The sequence below is a fragment of the Danio rerio genome, chromosome 11 (assembly GCF_052040795.2).
Source record: "Danio rerio strain M-AB ecotype USA chromosome 11, GRCz13ab, whole genome shotgun sequence".
Taxonomy (NCBI): Eukaryota; Metazoa; Chordata; class Actinopteri; order Cypriniformes; family Danionidae; genus Danio; species Danio rerio.
In genome coordinates this window covers 13,123,650-13,143,500 of record NC_141031.1, presented here as the reverse complement: position 1 = coordinate 13,143,500, position 19,851 = coordinate 13,123,650, and the positions used below count along the sequence as shown (strand labels likewise).

The following is a 19,851-nucleotide window of genomic DNA, read 5'->3' as shown; positions in this document are numbered from 1 at the left end:
ATGATTAATTCAAAGAGCTCATATATTTGTTTGCAAGTTGTGTTGTTTGAAGGTAAAACTAGCTTTTGTTTCATATTTTAAATGTTTTGACACGATATGTGCCTTTTGCAAGCAAAATGTGTCATTTTGACCATGAGTGCTGCTGTTTAGGCCTGTGTGTCTACTGTTTTGAAAAGGTGGAGTTTCAGTTGACAACTGCATCCAAGCAATCGAGAAAAACTGTGACTATTAGAATTACAAATATAAACATGTATGTTACGTATATATATATATATATATATATATATATATATATATATATATATATATATATATATATATATATATATATATATATATATATATATGATCTATTATGTTATATATTTTACCCCTAAAAATATTTTACCTATAATTTTACCTATATTATGACATTTTATAATAATGTAATTTGCACATGTTGCCATATATCAGCTTTCTATATGGGGATGTGCAGTGAGAAAAACATTACAGTAAACCTACATTATGATGGAATGAATAAAACTAGATCAGTATATCCACTGTCTGCACCGTTCCCTCTACACTTATGTATAAACCATCATGAAACCTGTATCATATATTTTAAACAACAATATTTAATGATTGTTAATGATTGTTTATTGAAACGATGTGCATTTTGTGTGCTGGTGATCTAAAGTTTTGTTCCTGTAGTATTTGTATGATAATAGGATTATGTGAACCAATGATCCTGCTAATGCAAGACTTCCTTAAGGAAATGAATGCAGCATGCAGAGTTTTGAACACTGGAGAGTCTGTGTTAGTGACTGTTCAGAGTTTTGTGTCTAGAGTTTTGAAAATTGAACTCAGGGTTCTGAAATTTGTGGCAAAATGATTGAAAAATACTGTAAAAGAACGGTAGTCAAGCACTTTTCATATGTATTTGAATTACTTTATAATGTGGAGTTAATTCAAGCCTTTCTGCAATGATGAGTCACACACAATGTCATTACAAAGTTCCTGTGCGCACAGAGATACACACACATATGCGTTTTAAAGCTGATTTATACTTCTGCATCAAGTTTACGTGTATGGAGTATAGACACTGACCTCTCAAAAAAATAAAACTATATATCACGACAATGCGTATCACAAACTCTGTGAATGGTCAGCTTGGTAGAGCTGAGATGTGTGGTCAGGGCTGAGAGCCATGGGAGAGTGTTTACAGGTGTTGAATCCGGTGAAGGAGCTCCATATGGAGAGTGTTTACAGGTGTTGAATCTGGTGAAGGAGCTCCATATGGAAACTTTTGTTTTGTGTTTACCTTATGATTAAAGTTGTTGCACATTCCCTGGTTCCCGTCTCTGAATGAGTGAGTTTGAGCTACAGTATGTTGCATTAACAAGCAGAAACTCAACACAAAGGAACAAGGAAAACCTGTTGCCAGCTAGCATTTTGGAAGTGTTATTGCAGAGCAACACTAACAGAACACAGAAGTTTAAGTGCATGGCTTCATGCAAGGCATGTGCCATAGGTCACGGTGATAACATGTTGCAGAAGTATAAATCAGCCTGAACTTTTCACTGTTTTTGACAGAAATGTGACAGTGAAACCCCTATATGACTGTTCATGTCTGTACACGATAAATGATTCTGTGTGCCTTATAGTGGGGGAGAGCGGGGATGAAAGTAACACTGGACGAAAGTAACAAAGGCCAGATAACATTGGCTTTGCAGGCTATGACAGCATATTCAGCCCGTTACTGTAACAGCAGGGCAGGAGTGGGATTTCTTTTCAGCCCTGGAGTTTCAAGCCTTTGACCGGCCCACCTCTGTTCACGACTGACTATATTAAAATAAGGTCATTTGCAATTCAGTTTCTAAAGACACTATCACGTCTTTTTCAAGGAAACAGCTGCATTAGAACTTCAAATGTTTTTATAAATATGAGAAGATTAAAGGGTAGCTACATCTCCAAAGCTATACTTTAAACATCACATTGTCCCTTCCTGCAATATCTGACAATATATTCTGTGCAAAATTCTTTATAGATATGCAGTCTTTTGTAACGGTGATCACACAAAAAAACCTAAATAAAATATGTACACCCACATAAGTAACCCAAACAGTATTATATTGTCCTCCTAACACTAAAAATGAAATAATAATAATAAAAATAACACTTTACTCAGGAGAGGTTAGAGCAGCAGCATCACAACACAACATGCTGACCACTGGACCACAATGTCGCTGTTATGTTGGTGAGTTTGGAAGAATAAATAAGTATTGCGCTGGTATCTGCAAGACTCTTTTAACCACAGTATTACTTTCTATTGAAGGCTTAATCTTTTTCACCCCTTTTTTATATTTCTGATCAAGTTATGTCAGATTTATTAATGTAGTGAATCATCTGATTTTCATTGAGCAGGTGTAATATTCATTAATATTAATTATTCAAATTCTTTTTTTCACTAAGGTGCCGCTGTTTAAGGTCGAATGCTAAATGATCATCATTAACCTGCCGGCTGCGTTTTGCTGCCTGCGAGAAAATAAATAAAAAGAGTGAGGCTATGGTCAAATAGATAAATGAAAAAAGTGCGACTGCTGAGAGTGCAAGCAGCTAGGGACACCGGCCCTCGCGGCCAAAAAACTTTCCCGGTGCTCCCGATTAGCCAATCCAGGCCTGTGTAACAGGTATAGAAATAATAGTTCACTTTATTTATAGAATTGCACAAAATGTGTGTTTTACCTGAAGTGTTTATTAAGTATACCTGCTCCTTTAAATTTCTGAGAAAGCTTAAGTTTTTTAATTTCCTGTTCTGCACCCGCCTCCTCCTTTTCTGTACTGACTGCACATGGGAGAGGTGGGTGTCTGCAGCTCTAATTAATCTTAAATCATATTTACTTGACTTTTGAAGCCAGTTTTTATGTTTCAATATTATGTATAACTTTCTTTTTCACATATTTCACATAGTTCGTTATTTTTGTGTTTTCATTTTAATCGAGGTTTTGATTTATACAGCCATGTCATTCATCTCAAAACCTTTATTGCTTCTTTTTTACTGTTAGAAAGATATATCAGAGTAAAAACAACTAGTGTAAAAGTCTGCGTCTCTCTGTGTCGCTCAGGCTGCACTGCAGTGTCTATTCACAGGCGCGATCCCACTACTGATCAGCACGGGGGATTTGACCTGCTCCGTCTCCGACCTGGGCCGGTTCACCCCTCCTTAAACGACCTGGTGGTCCCGAGCTCCCCCAGGAGAACCATATAGATACCGAACTTAGCGCGGACACCCGATCAACATAGTCCACTGCAGCCCAGAAGCCCTGAGCTCAAGCGATCCGCAGCCTCAGCCTCCCAGTAGCTTGGATTACAGGCGCGCGCCACTGAACCCGGCGAGAGCTGAGAGAATCAGAGCTGTGGAGAATCTGATCATCACAGCGACCTCTGGTGGAGGAAAACTGAATGATGAATAAAAACTGACTTCATAGCCTTATGACATTAGATAATAATAAACAGCAGTATGATCACAAATAAAAAAATTACAGTAATTAGTATCAACATAGTATTTTTGAACTACAGATTATTATACCATATTTATTAGCCTTTACAACTCATTTTATGAGTGCCACAACATTCTGTTTTCTGTATCAACTGATAAATTGTAATAAATACTGTAGTATACTTTAGTTTTTTTTTTACTACAGTAAAAGTGGTTTATTGTATCATAATACATATAGCTGTAGAAAACATATTACAGAATGGGTGATTTGTTTATATTAGGTGTGCATCTGCATAAAACATTACAAACAATCTACGAGCAGAGATAAATACAATATAAAATGTTGAAATAAAATGAACAGAGCTTTGTTGTTTTTCAACGAGTCTAACAGTATTCAGGTACAGTAATGTAATAATCTAATGTAAAATAATACTACTATTGTCTTCATTTTTTTAATTAAATAAAATGATTTGCTATTAAAATGACCAATTATGCAATTTATTAGACCTAAAGCTTTTACAGTCGCAGGCCTCAGAAACACACGCAAACGCTAAATTATAATCCAGACTCAACCTTGTATTTCTTGTGATGTGACTATTGTGAATGATCATTGATGCTGAAATAATGCTCTGGGATAATTTATGTGAGCTAAGGGATAATTGACCCAAAAAATGTTAATTCATAATCGTCACAATCATATTTATGCGGTGAACTATCCATTTAAGATTGTGCAAACAGTGAACCTCTGAAAAAGTAAAGCTTTAATGTTTTAATTTTCCACTTAAATACCAGTTCCTCATCTAACATTCATTCATGCAGTGAATAACTATCATTAACTGAGTTACATATTTATTATTCAGTTTACTCTTACTCATCTACTAACTGTGGTGTCAGATGCGGTTTTGACCTCCATCAGTGTTTTTAACATCTATAAGACTCGACAGAATCTCACACAATCTGTGGCATAAATTGATAGACTGTTTCAGCTTTAGCAGCACATCATGCTGAATTACTGATCCTGAGCTGAACATTGTTTATACAAGTACCACAAGTTATTTATTCTGGTCTAAAGACTAAAAAGCTGTTTAATATTAAAGATAAAAGGTAAACTAAAACCACTTTGTCCTCTCTGACACTAAATATGTTTTAGCTGTTTTATGATTAAAAAAATATGTTTGTGATTATTAATCTGCAACCAACAACCTGCAGTATTTTATAATATGGTGGCCTTTAGCGTCATTATGCAATATATGAACTGTGGATTACACTAGAGGCCACATCTGCATCTGACACCATATTTAGTGACTGAAAAAGTGTTGATTCAATTAGTGAATGAATGAATGAATAAATGAGATACTCACTGAATGAGTGAATGTTAGTCGCTGAACTGCTTTTCTGTTGTCATTTAAAAGCTTTTCATTTCCTGATGAACTGTGGCCTATTTGACGAGATGTTTTGCTGTTAAATGGCAAATCATAAATAATTTAGTTATGAAAATATTGTTTCTATATGTATTAATCATTATATATATATAATATATATGAGTCACTGGGCGTTGCAGGCACTGTTATTCAATGGTTTAGATCTTACCTCTCTGACAGATCATTCAGGGTGTCTTGGAGGGGAAAGGTGTCCAACCTACAGCATCTAAACACTGGGGTACCTCAAGGCTCTGTTCTTGGGCCACTTCTCTTCTCCATCTACACGACATCTCTAGGACCAGTCATTCAGAAACATGGATTCTCCTACCACTGCTATGCTGATGATACCCAACTATACCTCTCTTTTCACCCTGATGATCCCTCGGTTCCAGCTCGCATCTCAGCCTGCCTGTCGGACATTTCACACTGGATGAAAGATCATCATCTTCAGCTTAACCTTGCGAAAACAGAAATGCTTGGAGTTTCTTCTAACCCGACTCTGCACCACAGTTGCCTTTAAATAGCACAACATTGTGATTAACTATTCAGTACAATAAACTTTACTACGTGGTTCTAAAATACTATAGTATTTAGTTTAAATAACTATATTTTATTTGGGACCGTACTGCTGTTTATTTTTATCCAAACAGTGCCATAAGACCAATAAAAAGTCAACTTTACTTCATCATTTATCATTTCCTCCCAGGCCCGGCGCCAGGAAGTCAAAACTGAGGGGGCACTTTAAATCCATAGGGGGGCACTAGACCTGGTGACTCATTTTGTTCTCTTGTTTCTTTCATTTAGGCTATTTATTCACATTTATTATTACTTTGCATTACTGCCCAAGTTACTGAACTAAGGCAGTAATATAGGCTACGTTTTAATAGTAATAACAATATGCAGTTGTATGCAAGCTGACCCACGATCAGACTATTCATTTAACCGGTAAATAAATATAGTAAAATCAGCTCAACCGAGTCATCCCGCTTCACGTATTATCCAACCAACATCATTGTTAGGGAAAAGCTAAATGTTACAATTTAATGTCATTTAAAACAATTACTTAGTTTCATTTTAAGGCATTAGTGTAGCCAGAAAAATACCTAAAAAGATACCAAAATTTACACGTTATTAAAGTGAAAAATGGTTAAATTTTGGCATGGATAACACTCAATATGCTATATAACTTTTTTTCATGATTTTAAATGTAAAAACAAAGATTTATCTTAGGCTATCATAAGTGTGTTTTTTTCGTGAAATTGTAAAACCATCATAAACCATTAGGTTACTAAGCCTACCGTAATTTTATTTCTTAATTATTTAATTTATTAAGCCTTTTTTAATAGCTTGTTTTCAGGTTATTTTCATTTTAAAGCCATGAGCTACAAGTCAAAACAAACTCGATATGTTGTATTTTAGCTCTTAAAATAGATCTACAATATATTTTGTTTAATTTTGCATGAGCAAAAAGCTGTATAGCCTAAATGACATATTTTTAAAAGATTATCATTCTGCTTACCTGCAGTGCGTGAGAGGTTTCTCAGTTGATCCGCGATAAATCCACTTAAGCACTATATTCCATTTATAACACTGCAAACTTGACTTAATAAACGCAAAAGGCATTTATTATGTGTTATACCTTGACTGCTGCTGCATAATGGGATGTTTCTCTACACAACTGTAAAAGTGCGCTTTTTAGCAAAATGAAAGCAAACATTCAAAGGGTTCTGCGTTTTGTCAATTTTAGTTTAATTGTAATAATAATAATAATAATATTAATAAATAAAATTAAAATATTATTTATAGTGTAGCCTACTGTGGGACTGTGCAGTAAACTATTTGTTTTTATTAAAACATTCTTGCTACATCTTCCCGAACTAAATGACTGGCAGTTGCGTCTCTGCTAAAATTAATTTAACAGCAAATTTCTTATGTGTTTTTCCTTTTAGAGCTCAAGAGAGTTGTGTTTAAATAATTAGTTAACCAAAGCATGTAATGAATTAAGCTGCTCCTATCATGTCACCCACTTTTCTCCGTTGTGAGTTGAGTGCGCCTCCATCGCCGTGTGCGCGTTTTAAAGGCTATTTACGGCCGCACCTGACCTGACGCGGGGACCGGATCTCTGAACTATAGGACTAGCTTTAATATCACTATTTTCATAATTCAATTGCTATGTCATATATTTTAAAATATTTAAATGTGTGTTCTTAAGGTTGGAACGACGAGAGTGTTAATAATTAATGACAGAAAGAATTTTCAGTTTGAGTCCTTTATAAAAACTGGGGGGGCACAAACTCTTTCTGAGGGGGCAATGCCCCCCTTTTTTTAAAATTTTTTATTGTTCTGACCATTCTACATTTATAGGGTCATCATAATTGCATTATAACAGGCTTCATCAGGCAGTAAATCTTTTGGACTCTTAAAATGTTCTTTTGATTATCAGAGACAATAAATATCACACACTTCTGATCACTTCTACATTCACTGTAATCCACTGCCACAATCACACACACACACACACACACACACACACACACACACACACACACACACACACACACACACACACACACACACACACACACACACACACACACACACACACACACACACACACACACATTGCTGTATAATAAAGCTTTGAACTAAACTTTGGATTTGGATGAGGCAACTTTGAAATTGTATTGATTTTAACACATAATGAAGATCAAAGGCAAACATGAAGGGATTTACATTATAAACGCATCAGGAAATGATGAGATTAGAGAGTTTTAAATCATTTTTAACACACGGATATAAACTTGTAGAAAATAAATTTGAAGGTGCCTTTAAAAAAAGTGTTAAATTACTTTAAAAACTAAAAAACAAATCGCCAATAGGTGGCAGCAAGAGACCGCTTTATTCGAGTGAAGCTTTGAGTGATTCATTCAGCCACGAATCACTGATTCATTGACTCGCTCGATTCTTTACAAAGGCCAGAATCATTCGTGTAAGGAAACGCAGCTGTGTATTATTCAGAGATGTCCAACTGTTCTGCAGTTTATTTAATTGTTATCATAGTAATGATTTCACTATTATTTATGAGAATATAACGCGGAAGTTTTTCAGCGCCTCGTCACGTGATCGTCAGCATCCATGGCAACGGTTCTCTTTGTGAGGTTTTGAACTCCGCTCTGTCATTGGCATCTGATCTCGGCGTCCTTCGTGGCAACTGATTCCCAGATTATTGATATTATTGATTGTTGGATACATCGATTGATCGCCTGCTGCTCCCTTCATTCAGGTTTGACCCTTGTTATCACACTGTGTTTTGTGTTCAGTATGTCTTGTGTTCATTACAGGTTTCAGAGTCGACTCATCTACGACTCGCTCCAATTTGAGGGCCTCAACATCACTGTGGGAGAGCTGAAGCGGCAGATCATGAGGCGCGAGAGGCTGAAGTTCTGCCAGCTGAAGATCAGCAACGCCCAATCTGATAAAGGTGAGATGAGGAAAAGCCACTTAAACTATACTACACTAACATTAGATGTGTTATCAGACAGACTTGTAGAAGCTGTGATTTATTATCATGACTCTGATGGTGACATATAGTGATGTTTTGAGTGTTTTAAAATGCTAATGGCACTCAAAGTATACCATGGTAAATGATTATTACTATATTCAAACTTTATTTTGCTGTCAGAATACACAGATGATGATGCTCTCATCCCCAAAAACACGTCGGTCATCATCAGACGGGTCCCTGCGGCTGGACTGAAGTCATCAAACAGAAGATTTGTTGGGTAAGTTATGTGAAATGAGTGCAATCGTCCTCTGATAGATGTTATATCAAGAGTTTGAGTCTGTCTGTGGTGTTTTAGTCACACAAGCTCCTTTGTTTTGCAGACATCAAGCTGGATTATCAGCCAAATCTTCTCAAACAGGTGATTCTTCACTCCTCTCACTGGAGCAGCTGTTGAAGGTATTGAACAACTGATTAATTCACCCCACTGTGCTGCTCTGTATTGAACTGCAGTGTTTGCATTTGAGGCGTCATAATGACATGTAGTGCAGAATATCAATACACAGTGTAAAACACCCACACACACACACACACACACACACACACACACACACACACACACACACACACACACACACAGAGCTTCTTAGGGAGATTTGAGGGTGTTTATCTGAGCTCTTGAGCAAATCAGTGAAATAAAATTCTAATGTGCAAATGCCTGTGAAACAGACTGAGAATCTGGCTGAGGCAAAGGCATCAGAGGAGGACAAGCTAAAAGCGGTGATGTACCAGTCCAGTCTGTGCTACTACTCCAGCAGGTGAGCGTTCAGACACTGACAGGTTTGGTTTGTGAGAAATGTTAGAGCTGATTCTCATGGTTCTGATGTTCATCAGTGAGGCCATGACACTGCTTGGGCTTCTTCCACCCAACTATGTCTGCTTTCACTGTGGGATCCCTGGACACCACATTAGGCACTGCCCCTCTAAAGGGGTAACTGGGTTTTGTAAGCTTATGGTTGCTGTGAACTTGAGCTCTTGTCTCCATCAGTCAGATTGTTTGCTCTGTCGTTTGACTGTCACTCATGAATTCACAGGGCAGCAGCTCTGCTCTGCACAAGCGCATCAGGAGGAGCACAGGGATTCCCCGCAGCTTCCTGTTGGAGGTGGACGACCCAAACCGAAAGGGAGTCATGATGGACGGCAGCGGCAAATACGTCATTCCCATCATAGACGCGTGAGTAAACTGTACTTGGCATTGCAGCATGTTCTATTGTTTGTGAAAATCTCACATTATGTCTGCTTGTGTGTGTTTGCGCTCGATCTGTTCAGTGAGGCCTATGCTGCTGAGAAGAAAAAGAGGCCTTCCTTCTGCCAGACCAAGCCGCTGCCCTCCTCTTCCTCAGCTGGTGCAGCATCTTCAGTCCAGGACGCCAGAGGGAAACGTTCCCGTTCCCCATCTCCACCAGAGACGCACGGCGACCAGAAGAGACCACGTCACTGAGAGACCTTCACCCAAGAGACCTGGAGCCGACGTGAGCACAGTGTATATATTGTACATAGTTTATGAATAAAACTGAATAAAGATTATAGCAGCATAAACTGTGGACTGGTTGACCTTCAAACAATACAGAAACACAAAAGAAAATGATCAACACATTAAGATAGAAATGATGAACAAACATGCTGCGGGAGAACCAGTGTGCTGTCCTGCTCAGAATCTAAAACTTTTAGTTAAAGTCTATTTCAGAGGTGCTTCAGGGAAACTTTTTCTTATGAAAGGCCAAAAACTAAACTCGTCTGAGGGTGGTGGGCTGGAGGTAAATCTACCAAACTGTAAAATTGTCAATGTAATTTCCTAGTTTATTATTATTATTCATTATATAATTTACATAATTCACTGTATACTGTAATTTACAACATTTCAAATTCTTTAATTGTATTAATATTTTACATTTTATAATGAATGAAAGTCTTACAATAAAACATGAACAATCCCATTTATAACACTAAAAATACACTTTGCCTTCGCTTGCTGATGTCTTCTGTAATGTCTGCTCTCCTTCAAGTGACTATTATTTTATTTGTTTCATTCACAACATTTCATTGAAACGTTTAATTTCAGTTTGTTTATTTTTGTATCTCAACAGTTAAAAAACAAAGTTATGTTGTATTAGAAATGACAATCTCTGTTAAAGACTTTCCCCCAAAACTCCCCATCATTCTCCCTCTCTTCTCAGATGGGATGGAGGGCCAAATCAAAAGTTACAGTGGATCCACTTTGGCCCACGGGCCCTAGTTTGGGCGTCTCTGGTTTACACCGATGACATGCTCATCTAATCAATCCTGGCCAAACAAAATGTTGCAGCTCATCTGGTCTTCAATGATCCCAAGAGAGCCCACGTCACACCTCTCCACTTACACTGGCTGTCAGCTGAAGGTTCAAAACATCTCCACTTGCTACTTGCTACACTTGCCCCTCTGTCCAGAAGTGAGCACTGCCTCTTAGAACCATCCCATCAAGGATTTGGGGTTGTTTAACCCTTCTGTGCTGTTGGTGAAGTTTTGGTCCACTCTGGGCTGATTTTGAGGCTTAATTTACCAACAACTTTCTCTGTGGTTCAGCAAATGGGATGATTTTTGGTGACAAATCTTGTTGACACATATTTTGGGAAAATATTTTTAGAATTTTTTAAAAACTCAACAATACACTCTGGGCAAATTTACCACCCTTTCATTGTGTTCATGGCTGTTTTTGCCCAAGTGATTTCCATTATTTTTAAATGCAACGTCATGACAGCGTATAATCATGCATTCTTGATTGTTGGTGGTTTTTCCTGTTGGGAAGAGGTAAGATTTGTGATTTTTGCTGGTGATCATCAGTTACAGTTCAAAAAAGCTTGATTTCTTGCTTTTATTTGGTGTTTAGTGAGTGTGTGAGGTTGTAAGAGAGACTTTTACACACATATATTGATGTGTAGGAGAAAATACAAAATAGGCACCTCAGCTGTCAGAACATAGTAAACATAGTAAGTGTACTTATGCATGCACTCTATAAATTGCAGTTTTACTCCACAGAACTCCATATAAAAGTCAGACACGCTTTTGCACGGGGCAATGTAAAGGATTTAATGGTGCCAACTGATGATCAACAGTAAAAATGAAATTTGACCTCTTCCTAAGTGGGAAACTACCAACCAGAGTTGCTGCTGGTCAAAAGGAGACCCTAAGATAATTTTTACTGCGGTGCTTCAGCAGAGAAACAAAAACACACAAACATATGTATTTAAATGTGTATTCATTTATTATATATAAAAATATGCATATAAACACGCAACATTAAATGTTTCATAAAATAACAGTTTACGTCAAAATAAACACTGACATGTCTTCTGCAGAAGGATTCCTAATTGCAAACATTTACAAAGGTTGTCATAAAACCATGTCTGAAGCTGTGGAGATAGACGGTCCTCGGTGCTGCATGCTGTATCTGTAACGGTCAGCTGCTGGCCTTTTTTCAAAAGGTTTAATCCGGATCAAATTGATCCAGATTTAGTAATTCTGTTTTTGCGATCCGTGATCAGGTAATCCAGCTTACTTTTTGAGCCAGTTTTTCAGAGCAACATCGAATTGGATCAAACTGATACGGATAGGAACTTTTCAGAATCACTAAATCTGGATAACCAGTGCTCAAACAGGATAGGAAATCACAATGTAGAACTATAGATATGTAAAGAGCGACAAGTAGAATAGCCAGCGTGGGGTCAACATAACTTTATTTTTTTTTTAAATGAAAACTTAATAAATATTAAATTAATAGTAATAATAAATAATAAAAGCAAGAAAAACAACACCGCATCCTCTTCCAGCAGTCCACTCATCTGATACCTGAAACACTGTACATTGAGGATATTTATAACAAGTTTTCAAATATAGATGTAAATAAAAAAAAGACTTAATGTCAAAAACTCCACAATAATCTCAGACTTCCTCATCTGATGTGGAGAGAGCAGCTTGTCTGAGCGTAGCCTTTAGGAGGCGGATCTCAAGTCCTTGGCCTTGGTTTGCTGCAGTTTGGTCAGAGTCAGTTGTTCCTCTGTCAGACGAAGCTGTGCTTCTGCCCTTTCAGTCTCTTTTTGCAATTGTCAAAAGAGATTTCAAAAATCAGTCATTGCCATTCTTTGCATTTTTTGTTTATTCTGTAATCATTGCATGCATCACTAATAAATATTCTAAAAAGAAAAATATTTTTCATTGTGATGAATATATATATCAATTAGTGACAAAATAAAATTGATTGTTTTTGGTCAATTTTCACAGCTGTTTGGGGGATTATTTTATGAGGCCAAACTCTTTCTACGTTGCTGGAGGCCTATACTGAAAGGCTAAATACATTAAAGCCAATAATCACTATAGCCTGACGGATGAACAAATAAAAGTAAAACCTTATGAATAAAGAGCCGTCACAACTGCTGATACCTGTCTGGTTATTCCCACAATAAAAAGAAAACACAATGCAGAACCCTTGATGGAGCTGCCAAATATCAGATGATGGGTTCAAAGTAACAATGTGTAAATTATGTTTAAAGTGAAATTCATTCAATCATTCATTTTCATTTCGGCTTAGTCCCTTAATTAACCGGGGGTCACCACAGCGGAATGAACCGCCAACTTATGCAGCATATGTTTTACGCAGAGGATGCCCTCCCATGTTGCAACCCATTACTGGAAAACACCCATACACTACAGACAATTTAGCTTACCCAATTCACCTATACCGTATGTCTTTTGGACTTGTGGGGGAAACCGGACCAACCAGTGAAAACCCACACCAACACGGGGAGAACTTTAGTGAAATTCTTCTAGAATTTTTTAAAATACCACCCGATATTGATAGACCACACTTATGAGTTAGTAACCACAGCAAAACATATTTCTGTTTAAAACATCATCTTTTCAAAATATACTCATGAAATTGAGATAATTTCTGTATTTCTGTTTAGTCTTGTTGGTTTACCACAGCGGAATGAACCCCCAACTTATCCAGCACGTTTTTAGCAGATGCCCTTCCAGCTGCAACCCATCACTCGAAAAAACTAAACTTTTAGTTATTTCTAATTATTAACACACAGTCATGTCATTCATCTCAAAACCTTTATTACTTCTTTTTACTGTTAGAAAGATATATCAGAGTAAAAACAACTAGTGTAAAAGTCTGCGTCTCTCTGTGTCGCTCAGGCTGCACTGCAGTGTCTATTCACAGGCGCGATCCCACTACTGATCAGCATGGGGGATTTGACCTGCTCCGTCTCCGACCTGGGCCGGTTCACCCCTCCTTAAACGACCTGGTGGTCCCGAGCTCCCCCAGGAGAACCATATCGATACCGAACTTAGCGCGGACACCCGATCAACATAGTCCACTGCAGTCTAGAAGCCCTGAGCTCAAGCGATCCGCAGCCTCAGCCTCCCAGTAGCTTGGATTACAGGCGCGCGCCACTGAACCCGGCGAGAGCTGAGAGAATCAGAGCTGTGGAGAATCTGATCATCACAGCGACCTCTAGTGGAGGAAAACTGAATGATGAATAAAAACTGACTTCATAGCCTTATGACATTAGATAATAATAAACAGCAGTATGATCACAAATAAAAAAATTACAGTAATTAGTATCAACAGTGTTTTTGAACTAAAGATTATTATACCATATTTATTAGCCTTTACAACTCTTTATGAGTGCCACAACATTCTGTTTTCTGTATCAACTAATAAAATGTAATAAATATTGTAGTATACTTTCGTTTTTTTTTACAGTAAAAGTGGTTTATTGTATCATAATACATATAGCTGTAGAAAACATATTACAGAATGGGTGATTTGTTTATATTAGGTGTGCATCTGCATAAAACATTACAAACAATCTACGAGCAGAGATAAATACAATATAAAATTCTGAAATAAAATGAACCGAGCTTTGTTGTTTTTCAACGAGTCTAACAGTATTCAGGTACAGTAATGTAATAATCAAATGTAAAATAATACTGCTATTGTCTTCATTTTTTAATTAAATAAAATGATTTGCTATTAAAATGACAAATTATGCAATTTATTAGACCTGAATGCTTTTACAGTCGCAGGCCTCAGAAACACACGCAAATGCTAAATTATAATCCAGACTCAACCTTGTATTTCTTGTGATATGACTATTGTGAATGATCATTGATGCTGAAATAATGCTCTGGGATAATTTATGTGAGCTAAGGGATAATTGACCCAAAAATGTTAATTCATAATCGTCACAATCATATTTATGCGGTGAACTATCCATTTAAGATTGTGCAAAGAGTGAACCTCTGTAAAAGTAAAGCTTTAATGTTTTAATTTTCCACTTAAATACCAGTTCCTCATCTAACATTCATTCATGCAGTGAATAACTATCATTAACTGAGTTACATATTTATTATTCAGTTTACTCTTACTCATCCACTAACTGTGGTGTCAGATGCGGTTTTGACCTCCATCAGTGTTTTTAACATCTATAAGACTAGACAGAATCTCACACAATCTGTGGCATAAATTGATAGACTGTTTCAGCTTTAGCAGCACATCATGCTGAATTACTAAGCCTGAGCTGAACATTGTTTATACAAGTACCACAAGTTATTTATTCTGGTCTAAAGACTAAAAAGCTGTTTAATATTAAAGATAAAAGGTAAACTAAAACCACTTTGTCCTCTCTGACACTAAATATGTTTTTAGCTGTTTTATGATTAAAAAATTATGTTTGTGATTATTAATCTGCAACCAACAACCTGCAGTATTTTATAATATGGTGGCCTTTAGCGTCATTGTGCAATATATGAACTGTGGATTACACTAGAGGCCACATCTGCATCTGACACCATATTAAGTGATTGAAAAAGTGTTGATTCAATTAGTGAATGAATGAATGAATGAATAAATGAGATACTCACTGAATGAGTGAATGTTAGTCGCTGAACTGCTTTTCTGTTGTCATTTAAAAGCTTTTCATTTCCTGATGAACTGTGGCCTATTTGACGAGATGTTTTGCTGTTAAACGGCAAATTATAAATAATTTAGTTATGAAAATATTGTTTCTATATGTATTAATCATTATATATATAATATATATGAGTCACTGGGCGTTGCAGGCACTGTTATTCAATGGTTCAGATCTTACCTCTCTGACAGGTCATTCAGGGTGTCTTGGAGGGGAAAGGTGTCCAACCTACAGCATCTAAACACTGGGATACCTCAAGGCTCTGTTCTTGGGCCACTTCTCTTCTCCATCTACACGCGACATCTCTAGGACCAGTCATTCAGAAACATGGATTCTCCTACCACTGCTATGCTGATGATACCCAACTACCTCTCTTGTCACCCTGATGATCCCTCGGTTCCAGCTCGCATCTCAGCCTGCCTGTCGGACATTTCACACTGGATGAAAGATCATCATCTGCAGCTTAACCTTGCGAAAACAGAAATGCTTGGAGTTTCTTCCAACCCGACTCTGCACCACAGTTCCCTTTAAATAGCACAACATTGTGATTAACTATTCAGTACAATAAACTTTACTATGTGGTTCTAAAATACTATAGTATTTAGTTTAAATAACTATATTTTATTTGGGACCGTACTGCTGTTTATTTTTATCCAAACAGTGCCATAAGACCATTAAAAAGTCAACTTTACTTCATCATTTATCATTTCAGATGTATGGAGAGTCAAGAATCCTAATACCAATCAGTTCTCTTGGATCAAACCTAATGGGTCATCTAGGTCACGAATAGATTTTTGGCTCATAACTGAGGAATATCTGGAGCTTGCGAACCAGGTTTTAATTTCTGCTGCACCATTGACAGATCACTGTTTGATTTCATTAACTTTGACACCAGTAAGAAAAAATACTACTAAGAAAGACTATTGGAAGTTCAATGCAGAACTTTTAAAGGATAAAGTTTATTGTAGTCAAATTAAAAACCTAATTAGTGAGGTTGAGAATGATTTCTCTTTAAATTCCAGTGGGATTAAATGGGAGTACTTTAAATTTGAAACAAGGGAAATTTCTATTCGGTTTGGTAAACAAAAGAGAAGCGATATATTGCAAAAAGAATTAAGAATAATTCAGGAAATTAATGATTGCTGTAACACACGATAAGGTTAAAGATGTGGAAAAGTGAATCACTCTTCAAGCTAAATTAGACAGCATGTATGTAATGAAAGCACAAGGAGCTTTTGTAAGGTCTCGGGCAAAATGGATGGAAGAAGGAGAGAAGAACACAGCTTACTTTTGTCAATTAGAAAAGAGGAGACAGCAAAGTAATGCAATTCATACTTTAGTTATTAAGGATACAATAATTACGGATTCTAAACTGATATCTGAGGAAATATATTCATTTTATAGTAATATTTATTCTTCATCATATTCTGAAAATAATGCTATTCAATTTCTAGAAAAGGTTAAAGATTATATCCCACAGATAGATATTGAATTTAAAGAAATGTGTGATGAGGATTTGAAGCTAGAGGAACTTAAAGCAGCTATTAAAAAAATGTGTTTGGGTAAGTCTCCTGGTCAGGATGGTTTGACTACTAACTTCTACAAAATTTTTTGGGAGGATATAAAACATTTGTTATTTGCAGCATTAAAATAGTGTTTTAATTCTAATACTTTACTTACAACTATGAAACAGGGCTTAATTATTCTTATTCCAAAGGCAAACAAAGATAAAAGAATTATTGAGAATTTGAGGCCGATTACTCTACTCAATGTGGATTATAAAATTCTTACATCTGCTATAGCTAATAGATTGAAATTTAGATTGAATCAAGTTATAAGTGAAACTCAGTCTGGTTTTATTAAAGAAAGGCTAATTCACAAAAACATTAGACTTGTCTTAGATCTAATTGATTATGGACATTTAATTAAAGAGGATGGGTTTGTTTTATTTCTTGACTTCTACAAGGCATTTGATACTGTAGAACATAATTTTATTTAGAATTTTTTTGGTTTTGGTCATAAATTTGGTAAAGTAATAGAAATGTTATATAAAGACATAAATAGTTCAGTATCATTACCATTTGGGACTTCGAAGAGGTTTAACATTAATAGAGGCATCAGACAAGGGGATCCAACAAGCCCATATTTATTTATTTTAGTAGCTGAATTATTAGCATTGTATGTTAAAAATTGCAGAGCTATCAGAACTTTGAATGTTTTAGGGAGTCAATTAATAATAAGTCAACTAGCAGACGATACCACCCTGTTTCTCAGTAATGCAGAGCAGATTTCAGTTGCCATTAATCTGGTGTCTCATTTTTCAAATGCTTCTGGTCTGCAATTGAATTTAAAAAAATGTGAGCTTATGGCAATCCATAACCATACCGAAACACAACTGTTCAATATTCCAGTTAAAAATGAGGTAAAATACTTGGGTGTTGTTATTTCTAAAGACCCTAAAGATAGGGAAAAAGCTAATTTGATGGATAATTTGATAAAAAGTCAAAAAATATTAAATTTGTGGGTTCAAAGGGATCTATCTATTTTTGGTAGAATTGTTTTACAAAAGTCAGAAGCACTTTCCAGGATGATTTACCCAGCTTTTTCTTTACGTATTTCTGATAGGTACGTTAAAAATCTGAATCAAATGCAATATAAATTTCTAGGGAAAAATAAGCATCATTTTCTAAGAAAATCAGATGTAGTGAAACCAATCATTGAAGGTGGATTGAATGTAATTGATTTTGATGTTATGAATGGTACCCTTAAGCTGAAGTGGCTTCAAACCTTCCTTCGACATAAACATTCTTTCTGGTTTAGGTTTTCTTCTAAATTTTTTGATTTCTTTGGGGGCATAGACTTTCTTTTAAGATGCGATTTTGAGCCATCAAAGTTAAAGTGTAAATTGTCATCTTTTCATAGTCAGGTATTACTGTATTGGAAGTTAATATACAAACATAATTTTTCGCCACATAGCTGTTCTTTGTGGAATAATAAGTATATACTTATTAAGAGGAAATCTGTGTTTTTTCAAGAGTGGATGGACAAAGGTGTTTGGTCTATTTTACAAATTTTGGATGGGGTTGGAAATTTCCTTAATTATGATGATTTTTGTGAAAAATACCATATTATTTGTACTTAGAAATTGTATTTGTCTTTGTTGAAAGCTATTCCTGGTGGTTTGGTTCAGCTAATCAAAGGGGAATTGGGTTATTCTTCTGTGATACCAAGATTGGGCAACCTTATTTATTTCTGGTATTAATTTTACTGGGCAGAGCTGTAATAATAAGACCTTAAGAAGGTTAGTAAATACACAGCTTTTCCCTTCTAAAGTTAAGAAAAGACCCCTTGTTTTAGATTTTCCAGAAGACAAGGTGGTTCGAATTCGAACAAGATTTCTCTCTTTTCCACTTCTACCAAAGGCAAAAGAAGTTCAGTTTAAAATTATTAACGATATTTATCCTTGTAATGAGTTCCTCAGACACAGATTTAATTTGGATTGTAACGTTTGTACCTTTTGTGAAGCAGACATAGAGTCATTGGAACATTTGTTTTATTTATGCAAATTTTCAAAAAAGTTATGGGATGACATTACTGTTTGGTTAAGATTAAAATATGTAATACCTGATTTTGATTTTAAAACTGTAAAATATTTATCTTTTTGTCAGAATTCTGAGCTGGAATTTTTGGTTAACAATATTGTGACTTTGGCAAACTATTTCATTCATAAATGCAGATTTTTTAATAACCCCCCCACTTTTCTGCGTTTCCACAAGGATTTAATGGTCTTCTTCAATTCCTTAAAGCTGATGAGACATAAAAAAGCCCTTAAACTGTGTAGTCTGTTAAAGGCATTTTTTGATGATTAACCCCTTTGTATTATAGTGCATTGTATTTTGCTTTTTATTTATTTCAATTTTATTATTTTTTTAATATATATTTATTTGTTTTTTTTATCTGTTTTTTGTGTGAATGCTGCTATTTGGACTTTCTAGATGAATAAGATGTTTCTTTGTTCGGTCATTTGTTCTTTTTTCTGTATGTTCTTATAAGATCTAATAATAAAAAATAAAAAAAACTATTGCACCATCAAAAAAAAAAAACAACAACAACTTTAAAACGGAAAAACAAGTCGCCAATAGGTGGCAGCAAGAGACCGCTTTAATCGAGTGAAGCTTTAAGTGATTCATTCAGCCACGAATTACTGATTCAGTGACTCGCCCGACTTTATACAGAGTCCTGAATCATTCGTGTAAGGAAACGCCACTGTGTATTATTCAGAGATGGCCAACTGTTCTGCTGTTTATTTTATTATTATCATTGTAATGATTTCACTATTATTAATGAGAAAATAACGCGGAAGTTTTTTAGCGCCTCGTCACGTGATCGTCAGCATCCATGGCAACGGTTCTTTTTGTGTTGTTTTGAACTTGCTCT

The 19,851-nt window shown here is 35.9% G+C and overlaps 1 protein-coding gene and 2 non-coding genes across 4 annotated transcripts; 1 reads left to right on the top strand and 2 right to left on the bottom strand.

Annotated features, from left to right (window-relative positions):
* Positions 1-3,075: 3,075 nt before the first annotated feature.
* On the bottom strand, positions 3,076-3,373 carry LOC147841689 (signal recognition particle RNA). Its single transcript, XR_015503143.1, has one exon.
* Positions 3,374-8,062: 4,689 nt separating this feature from the next.
* On the top strand, positions 8,063-10,000 carry LOC137490412 (E3 ubiquitin-protein ligase RBBP6). 2 transcript variants are annotated; one of them, XM_087273439.1, is made up of 7 exons: positions 8,063-8,380; positions 8,582-8,681; positions 8,785-8,860; positions 9,131-9,219; positions 9,296-9,392; positions 9,496-9,635; positions 9,731-10,000. In XM_087273439.1, the coding sequence occupies exons 1-7, from the start codon at positions 8,221-8,223 to the stop codon at positions 9,900-9,902; spliced, it is 834 nt and encodes a 277-aa protein (XP_087129565.1). In that variant the 5' UTR covers positions 8,063-8,220; the 3' UTR covers positions 9,903-10,000. The 2 variants fall into 2 exon arrangements, with proteins under 2 accessions (XP_087129565.1, XP_087129566.1); XM_087273440.1 differs by lacking the exon at positions 9,296-9,392.
* Positions 10,001-13,607: 3,607 nt separating this feature from the next.
* On the bottom strand, positions 13,608-13,905 carry LOC147834747 (signal recognition particle RNA). Its single transcript, XR_015503151.1, has one exon.
* Positions 13,906-19,851: the final 5,946 nt, after the last annotated feature.

Coding starts and splice junctions, on each gene's coding strand:
- LOC137490412 (XM_087273439.1), top strand. CDS start 8,221: ATGTCTTGTGTTCATTACAGGTTTCAGAGTCGACTCATCTACGACTCG. Junction 8,682..8,784: donor TCAAACAGAAGATTTGTTGG/GTAAGTTATGTG, acceptor TTTGTTTTGCAG/ACATCAAGCTGGATTATCAG. Junction 9,636..9,730: donor GTCATTCCCATCATAGACGC/GTGAGTAAACTG, acceptor CGATCTGTTCAG/TGAGGCCTATGCTGCTGAGA.